The sequence below is a fragment of the Ciconia boyciana genome, chromosome 3 (assembly GCF_034638445.1).
Source record: "Ciconia boyciana chromosome 3, ASM3463844v1, whole genome shotgun sequence".
Taxonomy (NCBI): domain Eukaryota; kingdom Metazoa; phylum Chordata; class Aves; order Ciconiiformes; family Ciconiidae; genus Ciconia; species Ciconia boyciana.
This window is the reverse complement of record NC_132936.1, coordinates 85,016,090-85,041,563: the sequence shown is the minus strand read 5'-3', so window position 1 is coordinate 85,041,563 and position 25,474 is coordinate 85,016,090. Positions and strand designations below refer to the sequence as shown.

General features: G+C 36.7%; 1 protein-coding gene across 4 annotated transcripts in view; it reads left to right on the top strand.

The window, feature by feature from the left end:
* Positions 1-25,474, top strand: part of LYST (lysosomal trafficking regulator) — an 87,811-nt gene that overhangs the window by 58,558 nt on the left and 3,779 nt on the right. For 3 of the 4 annotated variants that reach the window (XM_072856404.1, XM_072856403.1, XM_072856405.1), the window contains exons 27-51: positions 311-477; positions 973-1,125; positions 2,561-2,752; positions 3,386-3,564; positions 4,731-4,937; positions 6,270-6,446; positions 6,930-7,006; positions 7,965-8,153; positions 8,872-9,017; positions 9,094-9,190; positions 9,880-9,941; positions 10,312-10,367; positions 11,424-11,576; positions 11,910-12,154; positions 12,901-12,967; positions 13,862-14,018; positions 14,410-14,550; positions 14,957-15,174; positions 16,543-16,773; positions 17,469-17,658; positions 18,565-18,701; positions 19,443-19,541; positions 23,058-23,197; positions 23,497-23,594; positions 25,296-25,452. In XM_072856404.1, the coding sequence (XP_072712505.1) occupies positions 311-477; positions 973-1,125; positions 2,561-2,752; positions 3,386-3,564; positions 4,731-4,937; positions 6,270-6,446; positions 6,930-7,006; positions 7,965-8,153; positions 8,872-9,017; positions 9,094-9,190; positions 9,880-9,941; positions 10,312-10,367; positions 11,424-11,576; positions 11,910-12,154; positions 12,901-12,967; positions 13,862-14,018; positions 14,410-14,550; positions 14,957-15,174; positions 16,543-16,773; positions 17,469-17,658; positions 18,565-18,701; positions 19,443-19,541; positions 23,058-23,197; positions 23,497-23,594; positions 25,296-25,452 (3,735 nt within the window). Of the gene's footprint in view, positions 1-310; positions 478-972; positions 1,126-2,560; positions 2,753-3,385; positions 3,565-4,730; positions 4,938-6,269; positions 6,447-6,929; positions 7,007-7,964; positions 8,154-8,871; positions 9,018-9,093; positions 9,191-9,879; positions 9,942-10,311; positions 10,368-11,423; positions 11,577-11,909; positions 12,155-12,883; positions 12,968-13,861; positions 14,019-14,409; positions 14,551-14,956; positions 15,175-16,542; positions 16,774-17,468; positions 17,659-18,564; positions 18,702-19,442; positions 19,542-23,057; positions 23,198-23,496; positions 23,595-25,295; positions 25,453-25,474 lie in introns of those variants that run through there. The other variant, XM_072856406.1, reaches the window with a different exon arrangement.

Genomic DNA, 25,474 nt, shown 5'->3' with positions numbered 1-25,474 from the left:
AAATACAGGATTTCAGACCTGTTCTTTAACTTAGAAATTTAATAATAATACATCATTGCTTTTCCAATAAAACTTTGTTACAATCCTAGAATGTCTCAAAGACTTGCAGGCATCCAATCTGCCATGGCTAACACTAAAGAGGTGTCTCTGATTACAATTTCTAGCCTTCAGCAGTAACATTTTTATATGAAGCACAATATAGTATTAGGTATGGTTGGCAGAAGTAGTAAGGAGAATAGTAATGGGTCTTGTTATGTGTTACAATCTGCTAGAATTGTCATGTTTCTGGTAACTAAAACTTTGTTTGCAGCATTCCCTTGAATGACTACAAGTTACTTGCATGCGATATACAACAGCTGCTGGTAGCAGTTGCAATTCATGCCTGCAGCTCCTCAGGTTCTCAATATTTTCGTGTTGTTGAAGACCTCATTGTGCTGCTGGGTCATCTTCAAAATAGTAAAAATGCAAGGATGCAAAGTAAGTTATCTGCTTATTTTTGGGGTCACGGGACTGGAGAAGTAAATCCCTTCCCCATTGATTTTTTTTTTGTTTAATATTCCTGCTGAGGGAGAAGGGGGAGTTTTCTGGTGATGGATCTTCTTTCTCTTCTAAGTGGTTCTCAAAGGAGTAGTTTTCCTCAGGAGCCTGCCTTGTGGTAAAGAATTGTGTACTGCTGAATGAACAGCGACTGTAAAAGTTCATTAAGGGTATTTAAATAGAAATGTTCTATACAGTTTCATTTAGCTTATTTCAGAGTAATCAAATTCAATGGTTTTTCCATGAGAACTCACTTGTATACTGTCTGTATCTGTGGAATAGTGAAGTGACTTTCTATGTGACTTCCATGGAATCGAGAGTTTTATGGCTCTTGACATGTTTTGCTGTGTTCTTTTATTTTTTACAAACATCTGGTAAAAAGTCTTGAAGACTTGTAAAGAATGTCATGTGTCCTTTGTATGCCTCTCTCTGTAGATATGGCAGTTGTTCTGCAGTTAAGAGTTCTTCAAGCAGCTATTGAATTAATAAAAACTACAGCAAACCAAGATGCTCAGGAGCAGGCCAGTTCAGTCCCATCACCATCTGCACCACATCGTGCAATGTTTCAAAAGCGTAAAGGCATTGCTGGTGAGTAGCAAAAGTTTAGTATTCCTGTACTTTCTCCTGTATGTATTACTTTCAAACTGTAATTTCAGCGATACAACAAATGAGTCCTGTTGCTTTGCTTTGTCTGTGGATTGGCTTTATAAGTCAATATATATGTTTTAGAATAGTGTAGCCTGTACCCATTTTGAACTTGTGGGGTTTTTGTATTAGGAGGAGGGAGTGGAGTACAAAAATGAAACTTCAGTCACTTTATTCTCACTGCAGTGTCTAAAGCCAGATATTACCTTCTTTTGGGATTCTCTTCGATTCACAAGTTGCTTAGTAAAGATGTTTTTAAAGTAATTCATAGTGGTTTTAATAGCCAACTTCACAGTAAGGAACTACCAAAATAAAGTTAGTGCTTGTAGCTTTAACACAGCTATGATGTGGGGATTGCATTGTTGCACAGCTTTTAACTAGTGATCGTCCTGAAGTAAACACCTGGCACTCCAAATTAATAGTTGGGAATGCGAGATTCTTAGATTCCACTGTGGTTGTGCTTGTAAAACATTTGTGCAGTTCTAGCTTTAGCAGTAATACTTTCTCTGTATTTGATAGCTTGTGAATCATTCTGTAAAGGTTTTGGAGTCTTCTGGCTGGAAATTGATTTTGTATATCTCTCATATAAATGAAGCGGCATTTAAGACTTTGTAGAAGATATAATTTAAAAACCTGACATGTATTTGAGTTTAAAAAAAAAAACAAACCACCCCACTATTATTCCCTGTTTACTATGGGAATGTTTCTCTTGATATGGTCAGCTTTCAAGGCCCATCTCCATCAGCCTAGTAAATATAGTGAAAATATATTTATACTAGTGAATCTGGTAAGGCACTAAAGATAGATAAATCTAGCTATTTCTAAAAGAAGCAAGTATAGTCAAGGCCCACCAGATCATTTCAATAAAATTTTAAGGAATAGTCTTACAAGTTAGAAATAGTACTTCTTATCAAAATTAGTGGCAATAGGTATGGTACAAAATGTTTGCTTATAAGCTGTTAGTATAACTGACTCCTCATCTGTGCTAATAAAGCTAGTTTCCAATATGCAATAATTTTTGGTCATATCATTAATTTTTAATAATTTATCCTAATTATACAGTAAAAACAGGAATAAAAGTAACTTTTTTTAGAATCTGCTTTACACAAAAATATGCAAGTTGCACAATAAATCTGATCTTGAGACTAACTTATTTCATGGTATCACTTCTTGACTTTTATATATTTATTTTCAAATAGAAAAGCTTTTAAAAGAAAGAGACAAACACCCAAATGACACTTATGTTCCTTTCAATATTAATGTATTTCAAATGTTTTGTTTCCTTAAATGATGCGAACTCTTTGGATGAAAGCCGTTGCTGAGTGATTAATTTCTTGTGCATTTTAGTAGGGTGCTATTAATGCTTCTCTACTTAAAGGCTCCAGAAAGTTTTCACTTGCTCAGTCTGATGCTCTGCTGATGAAAATGCGTTCATTAGCAAGTGAGGAATTCAACATGATGATGCAGCGGAGAATGAGCCAAGAAAATCCTATCCAAGCCACTGAGACTGAGTTTGTACAAAGGTTACAGAGGCTAACTGTTCTAGCTGTTAACAGACTCATTTATTTAGGTAGGATTTATTTTTGTTCATTTCTGTTTTGACAGAGCCAATGTAGTGCTATATGAAAAATAGATTCTTGCTTTTGGAGTGTTGAAGTGTTTGAGAGGAAAGTAATACCATTGGTGCTAGTTTAATGGATTTAACCATAAAACATAATTCTCTGTGCTTTGTCTCACAGTATTATGTAACTGACAATCTGGATACAGTGTTTATCTGAATGAACTGAACAAATTATTTTAATTCTGTGTTAGTCCATTCATGTGTTAACTGCCCGAATTATTACCTGAAGATTTAACTCTGCCAAAGGGTGCATCTGCTCTCTTAGAATGCATCAGGTCGCAAGTTTCTATGAAATGGCTACATTTATTAGCAAGAATTGATAACTTTGGGGGCTAGTTCAAATTCCACAGAAGCATGAGAGAGTTTAGCGTGTGGGACAAATAATTGAATGGCTCTGTGACTAACTGTAAATGCTGAATAAATTCGTTAAGGGAATTGAAATACGGAATACTTTTTGATATTTAAAATAAAGTATGGTAAGTATAGTAGTAAACGCAATATTTGATTTAATGCCAACTAAAGGATCATAGCATTGTTTCACTTGAGATGGTACTGATCAATATGTGCCTCTTAAATTTTAAGCATCTACTGAAGAGTGCCTTGACGTACTGGGTATAACAGAAACCACAAGTCAAAGCAGACTTTCAGCATCCCAGCTGGAAGTTCCTGAAGAGGAAAGCCAGCAAGAACTGCCTAACAGAACAAATCCTTTCCTTAAAGAAATGTTCAAAATGTTGGTGGAAGGAATCAAAGTATCCATTGTAAGTAATTAGATGTTGTCCACATAAAAGCATATTTCGTAGGGTTCCTTTATTAGGAACTTCTTATGTGTAAAGTCTTCTGTCCATAAATGCTTTTACTGCCTCTCTCAATTCAGCTGTGGCATTAAAAACTCCATGCAGCTTCCCAGTTAGTCTGCAGTTATAAAGTAATAAATGCATCTTTTCTGATTTTTACCTTAACATTTAGCAAAATTCTGCTTCTCGAACAAGCACACAAAGGTTAAATAGGTTTGTGTAGTCCACAATTTTTTGCTTTGTCTCTTAAACCTCAAGGTTTAAGTTTGCTGGAGCCCATAAAGTAAGATCTGCTGTGCATTCACAGATGATGGAGTTTCTGAGCAATCTGTGTCTACAATGTATTTTAGAGTTGGTGATGTAACTGGGGCGGGGAAGGAGAACTTTCTCTTTTTTCAATTGTTGCCAAGGAGCTGAAAGTTTTCTTTTCTAGCATACAGGTGTTAACTTGTCAACCCTTCCAAGGTGATCAGGTTTCACTTGGGTAATTTGAAATGGTGTTGTTGGAAAACTTAACTTACTGCTTCTTGCCTCTTTATTTCTCTTAGGTCGCCTTTATAAAAAGTAGCTCAATCTAATTTTCTTTCTAGCTCTGGAAAATTAAGTTTGTTAGGTCTGTTATCTTTCCATCATGCCATACTTGTAGTACTTTTCAAAGATGGCAGGTTTCTTTTTGTGAGCACAAGCACCTCAATCCACTGCCTGGTTTCTAATCTTCTGAGGTAATCCATTCAGAAACTAGTTATTAACATAGAAGGGCTATTCATTAAAATAAGCAAACAAAAAAGTCCTTTTTTTTTTAACCTTCTACATCACAACTTTCACTTTTGGATTGTTGTATAGTCCCTCTAACTGAATATCCAGTTTAGCTAGGGGTTACATTCCTAATATTGGCAGATTGAGAGGGAAAATGCTTATTTTAGTAGAATGAACAAACCCTTCTTTCGCTTTTAGTGGAACACCTTTTAACCCATAATTATAATCAGTAAACTAAAATTAAATGCTATTTTGGTAGAGAAATCTTTATTGCATTACATTTTGATCATATTAACTGTGTTTGTTTTGCAACATGAAAAACTTGGTAAAAGGAAGCCCTAACCCTGTAATAATAAAAAAATTGTCTCTCTTAGGGTGCCAGCAGAATGAGCACACCAAAGCAGCAGTGGAAGAGAATCCTCTTGTCATGTAAGGACACATTCCGTACGCAACTTGGCAGGCTTCTTGTGCATAACTTGTCTCCAGCAAGGCCACTGCAAGAGAGAAAGCAGGCTTTGGAGATGATACATGAAGTAAACCATCAAGAGATTATGCGTGACTGTCTTAGCCCAGCTTTGCAAGTAAGCTCAAGAGTGTTTGAGAGAAGTTTGTAAAACCTGTATTCAATTTTTTTGTTTAAATTTTACCATTATTTAGAACTGTATGTGGCTAAAGTTGTTCACTGCTGTTTTAGCAATGTTTAGTGTAATGACAGAGTCATGACCTACAAAATGCCTGTGTGTACCTCTGCAATTGCTGTATTATCCTGAGGGTAGGTAGTTTTGTAAGAGGCAAGATAGGATTACATCTGGGTGTGTTGACTCTGTAGCACATCAAACATCACGCATCCTGTGTAGTGCAGAAACAAAAGGTGGTACTAGTTTTAACATGAAGAATTTTACTGAGGATGCTTGAAGTTAAGGTACCCTGAAAAAGCAGATTAATGAAGGAATTACCCTTGCCTTGCAACTCCAACTGCAGACTTCCTGAAACTTGTAAGAACTGACTGCCACTAGATTTTGAGGCAGCCAGTCCTCAATCAAAGCAGTACTCTATCTTTTCTTATTTAGCCTTTATTAATTCTTAAAGTGGGACTGTATATTCTGTGGTTTTAACTCAAATAGCTGAACAGCTTCTCCCTGCTTTTCTGGGTTTGTCAGGAAAAAGCTTTTTTGATTGTACTCTGTCAGTGCAAACTTGAGAGAAAGCGTTTCTTAGAGCCATGATCAGGAATTGGGTAGGGATGTTGCTGTTTGAGATCTTCGGGAACTGCAAGAAAGAAATAAATGATGTAAGACATGCCACAGTTCAAGTCACTGTATGCTAAGGAGAGAAAGCACTTATTAGATGAACCTATGACACTTACGCATTTCTGATCACATATACATTATTCAATTAAATGAACACTTTCACCAGTAAGAAAAGAGCTGATATGTTAGCAATGGCTTCTTTGGGGGAGTGTCATGTTGAGTGCATTTATGGCCTGTGTCTGCTTAACTTCATTATCTGTCAGCTGTAATTTGGTTAATCAAACAAGGTGTAGTAATCTTGGCATGCAAAATTAGGAGTCTCTGGCACATATTTCCTGAAGTATAAACAAGGCTGCAGGAGCTGAGTATTTGGAAAAGAAACTTAGCTTTCCTGTAAGCCATTTGAAAAGTCACAAGGTGCTGGGGGAAGTTTTATCATGTGGAGGATTAAATTCAGCATGTTCTTTCTAGTTTCATGAAAGTTTGTCTTCAAACATTAAAGCAGCCATTTTCTTTAAAGTGCAGAAAAATTGGTAGAAGAAACCTGTCCAGGCTGACTAGAAAAGGGAACAAAGTTGGAGGAAAATGCTTAGTGTGGTATGGTGGAAATGAGAATGACCATACATCTTTTTTTTCCCCTCTTCCCTTCTTTTCATTTCTTAGCATGGACCTAAATTAGTGCTCTATTTATATGAGTTAATGCACAATCACAGCGATGAAATGACTAAAGAAGAACAAAGAGCAGCAGGAGACTTTATGAATACATTAAAATGTTGTGGCTATAAATGCATTCCCCTGAGCCCACGACCAAAAGCAGATCTAATAAAAGCTTTGAAAGAGGTTTGTGGATAAAAATTTTACTTCAAACACTTGGTATATTTGAGACAATTGTCTGTTATATGGGGTCAGATTTTTACTGCAGACAGCTGTTTTGTTTGCTTGGTGCATGGCTTATACTTCTGGGGATTCTCTTTGGGTTCTGAATATTTCTGTGACACATACTCAACGCTTCATAGCAAGCTCACATGTTAATGCTTCTTGGTTAAGCATATTACTTAACCCAGGCAAAAGTGAGAGTTCATAATAAGCTAACTAGTATCTCTCACTGTCAGGAAAAAAATAATGTTTATGGTTCCTTGCAAAAAAATATAGAATTATATCTAAATATAAAAACTGCAGTAACTGAAAAGAAGTCTTGGTGGTTTTAAATGCTATGAAGATATCAGTTGAACAGCTTTGTCAGACTTCCTTTTTTAAATTGGCATATCCTTTAGCTTCTGCTTCCTTATTTCATTTCAAGTAATGTATAAAACTTCCATTCAGGATCAGAAGAAATACGAGATGGAAGAAGGTGTAAACAAAGCTGCTTGGGAGAAGACAATGGCTAATAATCGGCAAAAGTAAGTGCTTTCTAAAAGGGGCTGCAAGAACTCCATAAGAATGTTCTCCGTTCAGTACACCCCATTGCACAGTTGTCTATATGATTATTATAGATGTATTTTCAAATTAACAGCACTTCTAGCTTTCAGGTTTTTATTTTGCCCTTATAAAAACAGCATGATTGTAGGTATATGCTTTTTGATAGGTTGTATAATAAATGGCATTGTGTGAACTTCAGAATAGTGAATTGTTTTTTGCACATCCAGCATTTCACCCTTAGTTTTACTGCTGTTGTATCTGTCCAATCACGTCTCCTGTTGCTGTGATCTATGCAATTAAATGTAAGGCAAACATCCCTGCAACTAACCCTGATCTTCAATTAATAAAGTACTATATTCAGCATAGTATTTGAACACTTTTGTGAGCTATGTAGCCTGCTGCTACTTGGCATAATGTAAATTTAGGTAGCTTGTGGTAGGTTAAGAGGTTCTTTCAATTAATTTACTTTGCAGGCTCTGCCATAAAAATTAGATCAGAGATGCACACACAGCATGCTTCAATGCAGGCAACTGTAGTAGCTTAGGTCGGCTTAGTCAAGTCTGTCCAGATAAGTGATAAGACTTTACTATGTTGAACAACCTAAGAGGGTTGAGCAGTGGTAAATTACTGTTCCTACTTCAGATTTTTATTGTAATGAGTATACATTAATTAGTGAAGCATGCTAATATATAGCCATTGCTCTTCTGATTGGCTTGGCTTGTCCTTGACCACAAGTAATAGCTTTTTTGAAGGCTAAGAAGCAGAAAGGTATTCATGAGTCTCGTGAAAATTACGTAGGCTAAGTTGCTCTGCATCTGCTGTAACAAGAACTATGGGTATCTACTGCCAAACTGATTGTATTTTATAAAGGTTTTTGGTGTCTTGCCTTCCCTTTTCAGTGTGTGTGTTTGACATTTTAAAACACAACTCTTTCCTCAGTCTCTTTCAACGTCTGGATACAAAATCTAAAGATATTTCTAAAATAGCTGGAGACATCACACAGGCTGTGTCTCTGTCACAAGGAATGGAAAGGAAGAAAGTAATCCAGCACATCAGGGGAATGTATAAGACAGAGCTAAGTGCCAGCAGACATTGGCAGGAACTTGTTCAGCAGCTTACCCATGATCGGTAAGTTGTTCTCTGATCTCAGTGAAAAAGCAAGAGAGACTCAATGCCTGACATGTGCTTTTCATTCTACTTAGAAGCACATGAAATGTAGATTATATTAAAATTAGAATCACTTACTTTTGCTAATCATCTGATGGTTAAAGACTTGTAAAATACTTGATTTATTCTCCTATTTTTTTAGGGTGAGTAGCCAAATAGTATTTCTATGCCATTTACACAGGTTTTGTCAGATACATTTTGCTGTGCCTAATAGAATGAAGAATGTCATAAAGTTTTAATATCTTGCATTACATTGATGGAGTAATAAAACATTTCTTGGATAATGTTGTTTACATTAGCATACAGATACTGTCTTTGCTAATCTGTGTAGAGCAAAAGATTTTAACTCTTGACAAGAAACCAAACAATAATATTTTTGCTGCTGCAGGACTAGTATTATGTCATGTTTGCAGCAACTGAGTTTTTAAAATATAGTATTGGACGCATTGTATTGCTGTTTTCATCAGAACTAGTAACTTCAAGAGCAGTCTTACAGTAGTAGCTCATAAGTAGTCAGTCATGAAAATAAACCACAGAATTCAGTCTGATACTTTTTCAGAAATAATTGCCCAGTGTACTACTGGAAACTTCTGCCTTTCTACTATTTAAAGAAAAACAGAATGAATATGCATATATACTGCCTTTGCTGCCAAGCTCTAACATATTTTGTTTTTTTCAGAGCACTCTGGTATGACCCAGTCTATTACCCAACTTCTTGGCAACTGGATCCAACAGAGGGCCCAAACAGAGAGAGGCGCCGCTTGCAGAGGTGCTACCTAACCATTCCAAACAAGTACCTTCTCCCAGACAGGCAGAAACAGGAAGGTAATTATAACATCTTCTAGGAGTATATCTGAACTGTAATGATTACTAGTGCCTTATTATTTGTGGGTTTTTATAGGTGTGATAAAAACTCCGTTATCTTACCTATTTGAAGACAAAACACACTCTTCTCACTCTTCTACTGTAAAGGACAAAGCAGCAAGTGAACATATAAGGTAAGGTTTGGGTAACGTTTACCTCCCTTTCCCACCTTCTCCCATTCCAAAGAAAGAGTCCTCCTCACTTTTTTTGTCTAAATAAACAACAAAAAAAATGAAGTGAGATCAGAGAGAAATGTCAAAAATGGTAGGTTTTTTGCTATACTCATAAGCAAAAGATTAGAGCTACCAACATGTAAATTTTCTGAGTCTTAAAACAGTCTGTCTCCGTGACTTCAGAAATCAGCAAAAGCAGATACCATCTAGTGTGATATGGGGATGGGGCTTCTGTGGGATAACCTGATGGGATTTCTTGACTTATTCATCGCTTAGATATCTAAGACAGGCAGTGCTACTAGATCTGGTAGGTCTTTCCATCAGTGTTCAAAAGCAAATTGTGTTGTCATCTGCTCTGCTTTTACCATTGTGTTACTCAACTCTGCATTTGTGTCGATTTACCACCTATTACAGGCACCAATACTGCCTAAAGTAAATGCAGAGAACACACAAGGAAATAAACACAAATACACTAATGTGCAAGTCTAGAAAGTCGAGGTTCTGTTTTCTTTCCCTCTTTGGGATTTGAACAATTAGAGTCATAGTGTTGAAAAGTCTTTCTTCAACTGTAGCCTTTGAGGCTCTTAGTTTTAGGTATGTGCCAAAAGGTACATAAATCCATAAGCAATAATACACTTCAAATATTTCAGAGTTAATCGAAGATGTATAAGCGTAGCACCTTCTAGAGAGACTGCTGGTGAACTGTTGCTAGGTAAGTAGAATGGTCAGTCCTCATAAATATCCTTTTTGTCTAAGATTCTGCTCTCTATATAAACTTGGCTGACTTTTTTTTAAAAGTAATTGAGCTGTTGCCTGACTACTTATAGATTATATACTTTATAGATCAGTTTTGCCTTTCATCCCTACTGTTTGCATGAGTGCTATTTGGACTGGAGTTAAGTTTTAAAGTTGCAGACCACTTGCTAAAAGATGTGGAATACTAAATTCTATTTCTGTCAAGTACTGTCTTGCCAGCTGCTATCCTTAGTATTCTTAACACCTGGACACTGTTTATATAACATTAAGATGCATTATACAAATAGTAGTATCATGTACCTTTTTGCAACTGTTTTTTCCTGCAGGAAAATGTGGCATGTATTTTGTTGAAGACAATGCTTCAGACACAATTGAAAATTCAGTAAGTATTAGAACGTATTGTCTAGCTTTAGTTTCTCCAAACTATGACCTTTTATCTACTGTCACTGAGATTGCTGGAGTACTAGAGTTAGAGGTCTCTGGATAAGGCCAGCCAAACTGATTAGTTTGGGTTCAGTGTAGCTTCTATTGCCCCTGGCTGTGGAATCAGTGGTGATAGCAGAAAACAGGAAAGATGTGGGCCTGGGGCTGGGAGGGAATGAGGAGGGGGTGATGTAGGGAGGCTTCTGCACCTTGCTGTCCATTGCTGAGTTCATCAGCATAAATGCGCAGAGTTTGCTTTGGTCTGCACCTGAGGTAGCTTGCCTTACTGGAAGTGGGAGCACTAGGAAGTACAGAAACTGACAAGTGTATGGATTGTGCTGTACTCTACAGCATCTGATTCTTGAATTTTCCAATATATAGGATGTTCTAGCTCCCCCCTTATCCTATACAAGAGAGGACTGTTTCATGGAGGAAACTGGAACTGACCTAGTCCTTCTGATATACAAAGGCTCTGATGTATTTAAGTTTATACAACCAACAGACATTTAAAAATAATCAAGATATGGGTTATACTGCTGAAAGTCTTAAACTATTTTCAGGGAGCTCTTCCTTGCATCCACTAAGCACACAGCTCCTGTGGTTTAAGATGTTACCAGCTGTTTTGCTGCTTTGTCCTTCTGAATTGGGATTCATGGCATTGGGATTCATGGGATCCCAACTGTCAGAATTGGGATTCATGGCAAAGCTTTGCTTGCTCTGGTTGGCTGTCCAATATTTTAGCTTAAGAGCCAGTGAAAGTATGGCGTTCCGTGCTAGTGTTGGATAGGAAACTGGAGCAGCTGAGGAGCATGCATGATGTTCTGCCCACTGCCTTGAGGAGAGTGGAGGACGGGAAACATGTATGAAGAAAATCATAACAACGTCTTAAAGCATCACAGCAAAATTAAAGTTTGTCTTATGATATGCTGTATGGTTACAAACTGGCCCCATTGAAGGGTTTCTTGTTTGGAAAATTTACTATTTAAAGTAACTTTTTAAATTGCAACTTCTGCAGAGTTTTCATGGAGAAACTGAACCAGCATCATTTTCTTGGACCTATGAGGAAATTAAGGAAGTTCATAAGCGCTGGTGGCAGTTAAGAGACAATGCTGTAGAAATATTTCTAACAAATGGCAGAACTTTACTCTTGGCTTTTGATAATACAAAGGTAATGTGGCACTGATGGATAATAATATATTAAAGCATTTTGCTGTGTCTTCATAACACGTATATTCATGCATTAGTTTTTAAGGAGACCTGTTGCATGGCCTAATTAAATTCTGCTTAATACCTTTGAAAAAACTTTGCTCAGCTAGACTTCTAGACAAACACAATCATGTACTAAAACACATCTCTGATGTATTAAGACATTAAAGAATCTTAGCAATGCTAAACATTCTTCCATTAGTGCAGAAATTTGTAAAATGAGATAAACTTACTAAGTCTTGGTAGTTTGAAGCTTTTTAAATTATATGATTAAATCTATGGTATTTTCTTCTAGGTCCGTGATGATGTGTACCACAACATCTTAACTAACAATTTGCCTAACCTTTTGGAATATGGAAACATTACTGCTTTGACCCACCTGTGGTGCACAGGACAGATTACTAACTTTGAATATCTGACTCATTTAAACAAACATGCGGGCCGTTCCTTCAATGATCTCATGCAATATCCAGTATTTCCTTTTATACTTTCTGACTACACCAGTGAAACGCTGGACCTAAATGATCCATCGGTATATAGGTAATATGAAATGTTTGGAACTGGTTATTTCCAAATACTTGAACTGATCATCCAGTATAGCTTTTTAACTTTATTGTACTAAACTGCACACATACATGAATGGAACTATTCAGGGACAAGCCTCATCCATAATAACTTGGGCTTTTTACAATAAGTGGCTGCTTCACCTCAGACATTTAAATAAAATGCATAGTATTATGAGTGTGTATATTCAAAGGATGCTATGAATTGGACTTATATACTGTCTTAATATGATATGGATAGTCCACAGACTTAAATTAAGCTGTATGTTTAAATTCATGTGATTAAAGACTTCCAGGCCAATTAGCGAAAATTAAATAGAAAAGGAAATAATATTGTAAATTATTTGGCCAATTACAAAATCATATTGTCTTAACTGTGACTAGATCCAAGTGAATTGTCCCACCCTAATAAACTTCTGTTAAGCCAATTTAACATTTGTGTGCACAAAGTCTTTGCCTTTATATGATGCCTCTGATTTGACAGAGGCACTTAGCATTTGCTTGCCTGTTACTGTGCTATGGGGTAGCCTGTGGATCTGAGTTTGCCTTTAGCACTAACTAAAAGTGGCCTTTTTATTTTCTGAACTCTCTTGTAAGGTGCTATTAAGTTTTGCTTGTCCTTTTCATGATACTAAAGGCATTATTCTTAATAATGCATTATTAAATGGTGTGAATCAACATCTTTATAAAAATGACAAGATATCAGTACTACTTCTGTTACAGAAATCTGGTCAAACCCATAGCTGTGCAGTCTAAAGAAAAAGAGGATCGTTATGTGGATACTTATAAGGTAATTTGGATAACTTTTGCTTCTTGCCTTTTCCCCATGTATAAATGATGTGGAGGCTTTAATTTTTTTAATAGATATTGATGGAGGGAAAAGAAACCACAAATCCAGCATGTTATGTTTATGGAATTCTCGTTTGCAGTATGCTACGTTTCCTGGGAATTGTTTTATAACATGCTTGGAACCTGTGTTTGTTCCTGTACCTGAAATCATAAATCAATATAGTATTTCCATGTGATACTGCTGAGGAGGTTAAATTGATATCTTCTTACATATGAACATACATATATTTAAAGATTCATAAATATCAGGAAGATAACTTATTGCTGTTTATTTGGAATTAGTTCAGTGGAACTGGTGGCTATTCTTTCCATTGGATAACAGAAAAGTTCTTTTCCCTCAAGTACTCTGGTATTTTAACATGCCCTACTACAATTACAGTGCTGACTTTTGCTCTTTAGAATGTTTTAAAGGCTGTAGGAAATAACAGCATGCTGGAGATGTGAAGCATCTGCAGCTGGACTTTCAAACTTAGGTCTATATCATCCTGGTCTGGTGTATTATTTGCAAATACTGTTTTTTCCATTTAGTATTGAAAAGCCTGTACAATGACTCTGCGGTGTTAGAAAACAAGAGGGGGGGAAAAACAAGCAAAAGTAATAAATAACAGAAAACAGGTCATTTAAATTGGCTTAAGAGTTTGATACCTAACTGGATTGTAAGTGTGATCACATGTCTTTAGACACTTAAAATGTATTTGATTCTAAATCACTTTTAAATGTATGGTCCTCTAAAAGTTTAAGTTTTATTGCTAAACAACTTAGGCAAGCTCTTGTTTGTTATTGGAATGCAGTCTAAGTAGGAGGCTTGTGATTTTTTTTCCTACTACTTTTCTAGTATTTGGAAGAAGAGTACCGTAAAGGAGCACGAGAAGATGATCCAATGCCCCCTGTACAACCGTATCACTATGGATCTCATTATTCCAACAGTGGAACTGTGCTTCATTTCCTAGTTAGGCTGCCACCTTTTACTAAAATGTTTTTAGCCTATCAAGGTAAGGTTACTTTTGCACTTACCTTTCACATCTGGGCCTTGTCCCAATGACCCAGGAATGCTATATGTTACTCTGTTTAGCATAGTTTATGAATTCCAAATAGCTGAGTTCAGTAAAATTAAATCTGGTATGCTTTCACAATAGATCCATTCTGAAATTTTCAAGCTAGACCATAAAGCTGTAAATCTTATATTTATACCTTAACATATGTAGAATAAAAAGCTGACCTATATTTGACTTGCAGCGCACGTGTAACACACAGTAATAGAAATAGAAAAGTTCTAAATGTTCTCGGCTAACTGGAGAGCAGTTAACTACTTGAAGTTGCAGATGTGCAACTGCTATTGTGTCCATCATTGATATAACAAATACAGTTTGGATTTCTTTACAGATCAAAGTTTTGACATCCCAGACAGAACTTTTCACTCTACAAATACAACCTGGCGACTCTCTTCATATGAATCAATGACTGACGTAAAGGAGCTTATCCCAGAATTTTTCTACCTTCCTGACTTTCTGGTTAACAGAGAAGGTATACTAAGAGGATACCAAAACTATATACCCAAAACAGCTGTACGATTGAGCCTATGGGTTGAAACTGAGGAGACTTATATCCTTTGATTGAATATGCTAAGCAGTAGATGTATGGAAGAAATCTGGCATGAATTTGCAGGATATGCTACAAAAGCTGTTATGTAGGACTTAAGGGAAGTCTTTTTGTAATTAGTCTGAGGTGCAAAGGAGTGTCCTATTGTCTGGTTTTTCCATTTGAATGAGTATGTACAGCTTGAATGTGTTTGGGGGGACTTCTGTTAGTGGTGCTGCTTGGTTGATCAGCAATCACTGTGCTTAATGGTTAGCTTTCATAGAACCTTATAAGCACTTTTTTGAAGTTACTGTCAACTAAAATGTTGGAACATTTACTTCCCTGTTTCTAGGTTTTGATTTTGGAGTACGTCAAAATGGTGACAGAGTTAACCATGTCAATCTTCCACCTTGGGCTCGTAATGATCCTCGTCTATTCATCTTGATTCATCGTCAGGCCTTGGAGTCTGACCATGTTTCCCAGACAATCTGTCACTGGATTGACTTGGTGTTTGGTTATAAGCAAAAAGGCAAAGCCTCTGTTCAGGCTATTAATGTCTTTCATCCTGCAGTAAGTATTTGTTAAGCAGTGTGTTTGTTCATTGTACTTAGTAACTTAATGGGGGAAAGTTCGGTCTGACTCGCTTGGAAAACGTCCAGCATGAAGCAAGATCCCTTGCTCGTGAAGTCTTGAAGAATAAGAAAAGGCTTTAACCATTTCAATGTGGAACTGATAAGATCCCAGGGACTGTTGTGAGACTTTGTGAATTTGTGTTTGTCTGTCTTACCTGATCATCCCCCATGCCCATCTCAGGGCATGGAGTTTAGACTTTCTGCATAGTTGTTTGCAGTGGTATACAGGTATTGTGTTTGTGTGTACCTGCTTCCATCTTATTCAAAAGAAGCCTTTCATTTAGGCAGACTGTGCTGCAGCTTTTGATATGATTAAAATAGTTCCGTTTGTCCTGAGCTCATTATTTGTGTTGTTCCCTTCATATACATCTTGTGTTTTGTCCCTCTAATGAGCACTTCTCCTCCAGTAAATTCAACTTCAAATAAGTCTTCATTTAATGTAAAGAATTCCAGAGTTTCACTACTTAACTGTAACACGGATATCTCAGATTGTCATCTTTAGCTTCAGTCCTTACTATCACAAGGTTTGCTCAGCCAGGCAGTCCTGTTTTCAAATGCATTCAAATGTGTTTCATGTGTTTAGTGTTCATTTTATAGCTGGAAGAGCTAATAAAACAGTAGTGTTTGGCAGTGGTGGCTTTTTCTTTTCAAGGAGCCATCCAAATGCTTTCCTTCCTTTTCATTTTTTTTGTCCTTAAGTATTGATTTAGTTGTTATTGCTATAAATTTCAAATATTAAGCTTGTGTGAGTGTTCATTGTTTTTTAAAGTGAAAAGTCAAGGCCTTTGTCCGTGTGACTGAGGAAAAGTATGTGGTACACAATTAGAGAAATGTGAAAAAGACAAGTAGAGAAAGGAAAGAATTTCCACTCACCTGAAATGTGAAGGTTCTTCCTCCCACCCCATTCCAAACCCCAGCTGTAATATGTTAATTAAGAAGAGGTACAGAAAACAAACTGCTTGAATTTTTTGTTTATCACCAGCAACCCTTCTGGTTTTGCACAGATAAGTAAAGGTCTACTAAGAAAACCTCTTTGCCAGAAATTAGTCATGGAATACATGTAGGAGCAGCTCACATGATAAATCTTAAAATGGTAGTTATCTCCAATAAAGAAGTGGTGACAAGGTTACTGTTCTCAGTGGCTTTTTAGTCAACATAGCCATTGTGGGATGGCTTCTGGTCCAAGTCTTAACCAAACAACTGAAGAGTCTGCCTCTAAATTTGTGTGCATGAATTGAGAAATCTTTCCCAAAGACAAACTGGACAAGCTTATTCTTTCCCTTCCTGTCTTTTTTTTTTTCTCTAGACCTATTTTGGGATGGATGTTTCTGCTGTTGAGGATCCTGTTCAGAGAAGAGCCCTTGAAACAATGATAAAAACATATGGGCAAACACCTCGTCAGCTGTTCCATGCAGCACATGTTAGCAGACCTGGATCCAGGCTTATCATGGAAGGAGAACTTCCTGCTGCCATGGGATTACTAGTGCAGTTTGCTTTCAGAGAAACCAGAGAACACACTAAAGAAATAATATATCCAGTATGTCATTTTGATTTGCAAGATGGTTTAATTAACATTCATATGCTGTAATTATTGTACCCTTATGTTTACAGTTTCCTTCCTAAAAATGCAACTTACTGCCCATATTGTACTGTAAAGAAAATACACAAAATCAGTAAAGTGATAGTGAAAATTATTTTCATGCATTTGTGATATATTTTGTGTCAAACTAAGATAGGTCTGAATTTATCTTGGTTATAGAAAATAGGTGTTGGAAAGCATTTCACTTAATCAGTCTTATACTTTCAGTGATGAATTCTGGAATCTGTGTGCAAACCTATAGTAGGTAAACACATACTGTGCTTTCCTCCATCCTCAACTTTTTCATTGTCTGTAGGACAGTTCAACTTTCTTCACTTCAAACACGTGTTTTCCCTAAAGTTCAGTGGGAAACTGAATCCTTGCATTTAAAGAAATCGGTATTTTCTACTAAACTACTGAACTACAAGCTTGCTATCTCAGCCCTTAAAGAAGTGGGAGAACTCCCTTAAAGCTAATAGTTGAGCTGATGATACTACTTGTCTTTCTAGTATTTTTAGAATACTTCAGCAGTCCTTACCATGTGATTGCTTAGAGGAATGTGATATGAATGAGTCTCCCTTACTAAAGAAACAATACTTTTCTGAAAACTTTCTACCACCTTTTAATTTGAATCTTATTTGTGCTTGGTTTAGAGTCCATTACCATGGATAAAAGGCTTGAAGTGGGGAGAATATGTTGGTTCCCCAAGTGCTCCAGATCCTGTTGTCTGCTTTAGCCAACCGCATGGAGAAAGGTTTGGCGCTCTCCAGGCTTTACCAACTAAAGCTATCTGTGGTTTGTCCCGCAAGTTTTGCCTTTTGATGATATATAGCAAGGAGCAAGGTATGAATTTGTGCTTATTCTCTACATGCACAATACATGTGAAAATGAGCCATAAATTAAATCTAATGCTACTATTATTCTCCAGCAAAATTCTCAAATTTAGTCTCTTTTGCCAAAGATTGATTTATTAATCCAGTAACAGCTTCCACATGTGTGCTATCTGTCCTGGGGGGTGGATTTTACTTGTAATTTTCAAAACTACATAGAGGCATCCTGTAATTAAGTTGATTTTTTTCATTAAAGAGACTGAAGCATGAGGATCTAATTTTAGAACTTGCCAGCAGATTCAGTCCAAGAAGAACTGAAGAACAGGTGAAAAGAAAATGTGGCAACAGAAAGGATAATTAAAGGAATGGGTTTTAGAGGCAAAGAATGAGGAAAGTTATCAGTAAAAAGCAGAGGTGAAGGACCTTCTGCTTTCAGATAAACTTCTCAGAGGGATTCTTATTGATAATGTACAAAACAGCTTCTCATACTTGTCTTTTGTTTTCTTTGTAACATGTACTAGTGAAGGTTTTTAAAGTAAACGGCTTCACATTTATTCAATAAAAATAACATTCTCCTTGAAGTTATGAACAAACACTTCTCTACCTGGGAAGTATTGTCAGCCTCTTCCCCTTTTCTCCACTCCCAATAGATACAACATTTCTGCAAAAAAGCTTTGTGCAGGTTGCAAATGGTCTTCGGAGAACACTGAATATTTACGTAGTCTCTGAAAACTATATTTGTTTCTAGCACATTACAGATGAAGCCATAGCCTAACAGAAAATATCTTATTTTGAAACTTTGGAATTTTTTATATACTATCTTGTCGTAAAACATGGACCTGAGATTTTTATTGTTGGCTATCAAAGTGATCAACTCTTTGGTTGCATATGTGACACAATATTATATGCTTTCCTTTAGGTGTGAGAAGCATGCACAGTACTGATATTCAGTGGTCAGCTATCCTGAGCTGGGGATATGCCGATAACATTTTACGACTGAAAAGCAAGCAAAGTGAACCTCCAGTAAATTTTATACAGAGTTCACAGTTCCATCAGGTAAAAAAATCAGTCTCTTGGTTTTCAATTTAATATTGCTAGTTTAAGTGGTGGCCTGACTTCACAGTAGGTACTCTTGCTTTCATTTTTCTTGGACATGAGCATCCAAACACAACTGGTTTTAATCTGTTTGATTCTCCTTTGGAATGTGTCCCTCATTGCTCCAGTGTATCTTGCTCCTGGATGTGTTCCTGTACTAGGTAAAGATCCCTTCTGAATGCATTTGATTTTTGTAGCTTTTCCCTCCTATGGAATAGTGGTATGGATTTATAAAAGCTTACGTTCTGCGCCAAGAAAAATGAATACAGGAAAAAATTACAGATGCCTTACATAAGAAGCAGAACTCCACTATAGTTTAGGATTCCTTTGAAAAAGATTGCCTAAAAGATTGTTAGGGAACACTGCATAATCTCTGTTACACTCCAATGGTTGGTTAGATTCTACCGAAAAGATTTTTGCTGATGATGCGGCTGTAGATCTAGAAATCTGCAGTAGTTCACTGCTCTTTGGCTGTATATTCTGGGCTACACAGTATTTCCCTCTTTACTTTGTTTCTGAAGTAATAGCAAATATGACTGAGAGCAAGTATATTTTAACTCTTGGATTCCTTTAGCGATCTCTTTAGCTTTTCTTAGGCTAACCAATAAAGAATCAGTTTGACCAAATGCCATGGCATAATGAAAATGGCAGTTAGAATAGTTTCTGTTCTAATTTTTTCTTGCTTTGTTTTGTCTTTCCAAGGTAACAAGTTGTGCTTGGGTGCCAGACAGTTGTCAGCTGTTCACAGGTAGTAAATCTGGTGTCATCACAGCATATATGAACAGATTCACTAGCAATATGGTAAGTTCCATTGGACAGGATTTATATTTAAGGATTTAGCTGTATTCACTATTACAGTCTTTTTTTAAACAGGAAAAATGAGAAAAGGGAAATATGTTAAATTCAGGACAATTGCTAAAAAGAACAAGTGCTTGTTTAGTATTTATTTTTGAAGGATCCTCTCTGACATTGTTAAGTAGATTTGTCTCAGCATGTTTATTTGTGGGTTTTTCTTAAGCTGCTGTTCACATACTGCTAGCCTTTAGTCAGCCCTCATCATCTGGGTGCATAACTCATTACACATACAGCTCTGACTATTCAGGCTAGGGCTGGGAATTGAAGCTCTCTGGCACAATGAATCTCCCTACATTAAGGAGTAACTCTTTCTGTGAAGGAGACAGAGCCTTTCAAAGCCTTAACTGAAACTGTGGAATGCATTTCCACAAAGTCAACACCACTTTAAATGCAGAAGGCACTTACACTACAGAGAGCCAGGATGAAATCTCTGACAGTGTATATATTAACCACTAAGCCTCTTCACTTTGTCATATTCCCCAAGGAGAAAAGCTGTGAGGAGGGAAGGAAGAAAAGTAACTTGCATTACTTAATGCATCAGTGGAAGATACTGAGACACTAGTAGAAATCACCCTGATACTATGTGGTAATAAGCATGGTATGAAAACACAAATAGAACTCGAAATTAATCTTCTGGTTCAGACTGAGTTTCTGAGCTTCTGTCTGACTTTCTCTAGCAGTAACTCCTACCCTTCATAGTTTTAACAAAGTTTGCAACTTTCTTGACAGGTCATTTCAGGGGTGTCTATAGGATTGTCCATAGCAAGAACTAAACTAAACTGATTTCTCAAATTTGGCTTGATACAGGTGTTGGCAAACACATTTGTAGTATTGTACTCTTGGAGCTCTCGAATCGCTCCATTAGCATGGGCTAGAGGGAACCTTGATATGATCTGCTATGCCTATCCAGTTTCCTGTTTTTAGCAGTGGCAAACAGCAGATGCTTAGTCTGGGAAGAGCACAAACATACAGTGACTTCGTCCTTGGCTTTCTTCCAGTTTCTGGTGATCTGTCACTCAGGCTTCCTGAGCTCAGCAGCACTTTGAGTTTAAAAAATTAAGTAGAGCTTGAAGCCTGCAAGCTTTAGTCAGTTGGATCTTAAGTTAGGCACCTTAACTGCTCACTGGAATAGTGAGCTTGTAAATAACCTGTACTGAACTTGGATTCCAGCTAAAATTTTTTTAGGTACTAAAATAGAAATTCAATATACTTGCCTTCTGCAATGCTAAAAAGAAACTCTAGTAGGGGGGTTATGATTCTTAAGTTCCCTGCGTTTCCTAGAAACAAGTGATTTTTCTTCAGCTGCACAGATGTTGTCTTTGAGACCATCTTTGCTGAATTTCTCAGCACTGACAGTTTTACATGCCCCAGGCAGACTGACCTTGTGCCAATTTTGTAGCTCCTGTTGTTGAGTCGGTTACCCAAGTCAGGACTGCAGGGAATGCAAATGTGCTTCCTAGCATCTGTTCTGTATGCATCTTGTCAGCTGTTCAGTGATAAAGTGAACAGTCTGTTATAATGCAGCACTTGAAACATGAATATTTTGCCCTGTTTCACATTTATATAAATTCAGTGCATAGGCATAAAACAGATACTATGTTGGTAATTGGATATGGGAATTCAAAGGCATGCTGTCAGAATTCAAAAACACCTCAGTGTTGTACTTCAGGTGCTCTGTTTTTCCTAGCCTTTAAGATGGTCAAAAAACTAATGAAGTACTGCTTTGAAACTGTGATCTGTCTTGACAATAAGTCATACCATCATGAAAACCTCAGCCAAGGTTTTCTAGTTGTACAAATTACTCCAGCCTTCACTTGCTGACTATTAGAGTTGTCTTGCAAAAAGGAAGAGAGCACTTTAACAATCTGAGTAAAACTGGGCAGTGATCATTTAAATTCTCCACTCAAGTGCCGTAGGCGATCATTTGGGGTAACCAACAGAAAGAACTACTATTCAAAGGTAGATACATGCCTGCATGTTTTTCTACATCTAGATACTGTTTTAATGGTTCTCATCTAAAAGCAAGTGGGAAGTAAAAAGGGGATGGCATTTTAGGCATGAGGTAATTATTTCATAACTTAGACCTTAATACAGTTGGTGCTAAAATTCTAGCTTGTCTCATTACAATATTACAGTATTATTACAATAACCCAGTGAAGAATCAATAAACCATTGCTATTAGTGCTATAGAGAGAAGCTGCTAAGGGTGAATCCTGCTTTCAGTTCAGGTGTTGAAATGCAGATCAACAGCAAACACTTAAAGGAGATGGGAGGAGCACAGTAAAAGGGTTATCAAAATCAGTTGTTCTTCAGAAAAATCAGAAGTCTTGATTGCTGCTGTTATGGAAAAATTTGGTATAATTTTTTTCTCTAAACTGAGCAAGGATTAAAGCATGATCTGCATATGTGAGATGCCACACTGTTCTGAGAATGACAACTGGATACTTTCATAAGTATGTCTTACTCAGATGACGTGCTCAGTAGCAAGAGCAAAATAGCAGGTCTTCCTGTTGTCAGAAAGCCTATTGACTTTCGCAATATTACATAGATTATATTGTCCCTTTTAGTGCAGAAAGACTTGTAAATTTTTTGCAAACTGCATTAAGCATATGTATATTTTTATCTTGTCTGTTTCTACTTTCAAGGTTTTTTGTAGACCTGCTATATGCATCCTGTACCCTCATACAAAAATGCAGACAATGTGCTCTGACGTGTGAGGAAACAAGCAGAAAAATGTTATTTTCTTCCACAAAAATTATTCTAATCTCTGTACAGCAAGTTGTCTTAATTAAAGTATTAGTATTCTGATTAAGCAGCTCCTTCGACTTAGCCAGTTTTCAGGAAGTCTGAATCATTTCATATGATATAACTTGAATAAGAAGTGTTATTTGGTCTTAAATTGGCTGCTTTAATTTTTACCTAGCATTTTCTATATTTAAACTTGATTTCCTGCATGTTTTTCCATCTTGGTATCACTGAAGGACTTAGCACCAACTTGGGAATTCCCAGTAATTTACTGTACACAGAGTGGTAACTGCTGAGCTGGGTTTTCCTTCTATGTTTCCAAGTGCTTCCTCTAGATGCAAAAATATTGAGGACTGTCATTTTGCTGTCATGTGGAAACAGCAGTCTTGCAGAAAGCAGATCAGCTGATTTCAAGGTGTGTAATTGAGATAGAAGTACAATAGTTCTTCGTTTCGATTCATTGGACTACAACAAAATGTTTGCTTAGACTAAAGCACTGGAAGCAAAAAGTTAAACATTAATGATATGTATGGCTTATCACATTATAAAGTATTAAACATAAAGCATTAACAACATTGCTAAACTGATGACATTAAAAACAATGGGAACCATTTTTTGAAATCTAAGAATTAAACTTGTCCCTAGGCTTATCCTTTTCAGAAAAAAGACATTAATTTTTTTTTTCATGGGTTCATGTTTTATCTTGCTGTTTTTCAGCCTTCAGAGATAGAAATGGAGTCACAAGTCCATCTGTATGGTCACACAGCAGAAATAACAAGCTTGTTTGTGTGCAAACCATACAGTATAATGATAAGTGTCAGCAAAGATGGAACCTGCATCATATGGGATTTGAACAGGTAGAAGTATATATGTAACTTTTTCCAATGGCTTTATTTTAAATACCTGTTTTCTAGCCTTTGGGTATCTTTACCCTTTTAAAGTTAACTGAATTTGTCCCATGTATATTTTAATGTGAAGTCAAACCCTTACTGTTTTTTTTCCCATGAATGGTGCTGGAATTCTAGAATGAATATGAAAAATACCCTCATTGTGCAAACTGTTGACTGAAATTAATATAACTCTTAAATATTTTCCTTGAAGAACCTTTTCTGTGTTTGAGTCTGAACTTTAGGCTTGTTCTCTTTATTTTCTTCAGGCTGTGCTATGTCCAGAGTCTGGCTGGACACAAGAGTCCTGTGACTGCAGTTTCAGCTAGCGAAACAACTGGTGATATTGCAACAGTTTGTGATTCAGGTATATTTGGCATTCAGGACAGCTGTTTTGACTTGCAGACCAAATAAATCATGAGACTTGCTATCATATTAGTTACTGAGTGTGTGTTAATTGTCTGAGGATGCATTTGGTCAAATAGGAATGCTTTTTTTTTTTTACGTAGTAACATATAAATTTCTTCAGAAATTATTAGGTAGGTGTTTGAGTAAAATGTAGATATATAAAAGCTAACAGCTTGATCTCTTTATAAAAAGACTTGAAACTTCAATAGATTCCTGGGAGACCTAAGTTCTGTGAAGTTAACTGCTTTCACTTTTAACAGGGATTTGTGTCAAAGGTACAGTTCTTTGGGGGAGTACAGTGTATTACAGAGCAACAATATTTTTGTTATTCACTCTATCACTTTAAATGCTTCCATATCCCCAGAAGCAAACATAGATGTGCTTAGCTATTCACTAGTTTAAAGCAAAGAGGAATAACAGCTATACTAAAGCAGAAATAGTAGGTATTTGTCTTAGGGCTCCTATAGAGGGAAATCATTCTCCCCCATCTTATTTTAAAGCAGTCTTTTGTACTGTCTTGTTTTCAACATAGTACTGTTTCTGGACAAGAGCATTAAGACCTATTTGAGCAGTGGGGTTTTGAGTATTTCATAAACTGGGATGCTCATTGACTTGAAGATTGACTGTGTGCTATGAGACTGTGTATCAGTAAAGCAGGGCCAAGTCAGAGTCCTCACGCCATTTTGCTGTCTAAGGATACCTGTGTGTTGTGTTAACTTGAGACTGGGGGGGAAATAGGCTCCATCTAAATGACAGAATATTGTTCCATTGATCCAAGGAGATACATAATAAGAAGGAAGAGAGCTTATCCATATTGTTAGAAGACGGTTATTGACCCAATTCTCGCTTTGTTTGGGCCAATTTTCTTTCTCTTTTGCCTTGAGTAAGATAGGTCTTACATACTGAATTATCTTTTAGCCACCTTTTCTTACTGTAGTCCTCCATAGACTGAACTGAAACTAATACTGTTCCAAATCTGGGGTGGGGGGGAAGGCAAAATAGCACAGTCTATAATATTAAAGGACAAGGGGAAATTATTCTGGCAGTTTCAGAAACCTAATACTTAGGTTTTAAACTGACATGGAGACTTTCAACTCTGTTTCTGTAGCTCTCAAACCAATTTTTTAAAAAAAAAAAAAAAGATTGTATTCTTCTTTAATTGTTAAGGGACATGAGTTTCAATCCCTTTTAAGACAAAGCAGTAGCTGGGTTATTAGTTCTTTGATAGAATCAAATAATCCCAGGTAACCAGGTAAGATAATTGTGCTTGCTACTTTTAAGTATTTTGCTTAAAATGCAAGCCAGGGTACAAGAAATAGCTGTTTAAAGTAGCTAATATGAATTCCCTTAATGCTTCCCTGTTAGTACACAAAAATGGGTCATTAAAAGTAAATTCATATAGCATTTTGTAAGTACACTGTTCCATAAATATGAAGTGATGTCTTCTAAATCACTGCAGTGGCTTGGTGGTTTGCATGCTCCCTGTCACAAAAGGAGGGAAGAGTTAATTGTTTACTGCAGTACACATCACTCAGTCACTTAAACCTTCTGATCTTTCAAGAAGTTGAATTCTTTAACACTTAAAGATTATGTTGCATAGACCTAGCTGTAGTCTAGGTTTGTTTGTTTTTTAATACTGCCATGCTATGTTCTGTTGCAGTTGGAGGGGGTAGTGATTTGAGACTTTGGACAGTTAATGGTGATCTCGTGGGACATGTGCACTGCAGGGAAAGTATTTGCTCTGTTGCTTTCTCTAACCAGCCCGAAGGAGTGTCTGTCAACGTGATTGCAGGGGGGCTTGAAAATGGAGTTGTAAGGTAAGCATTTGAAACTTATTTA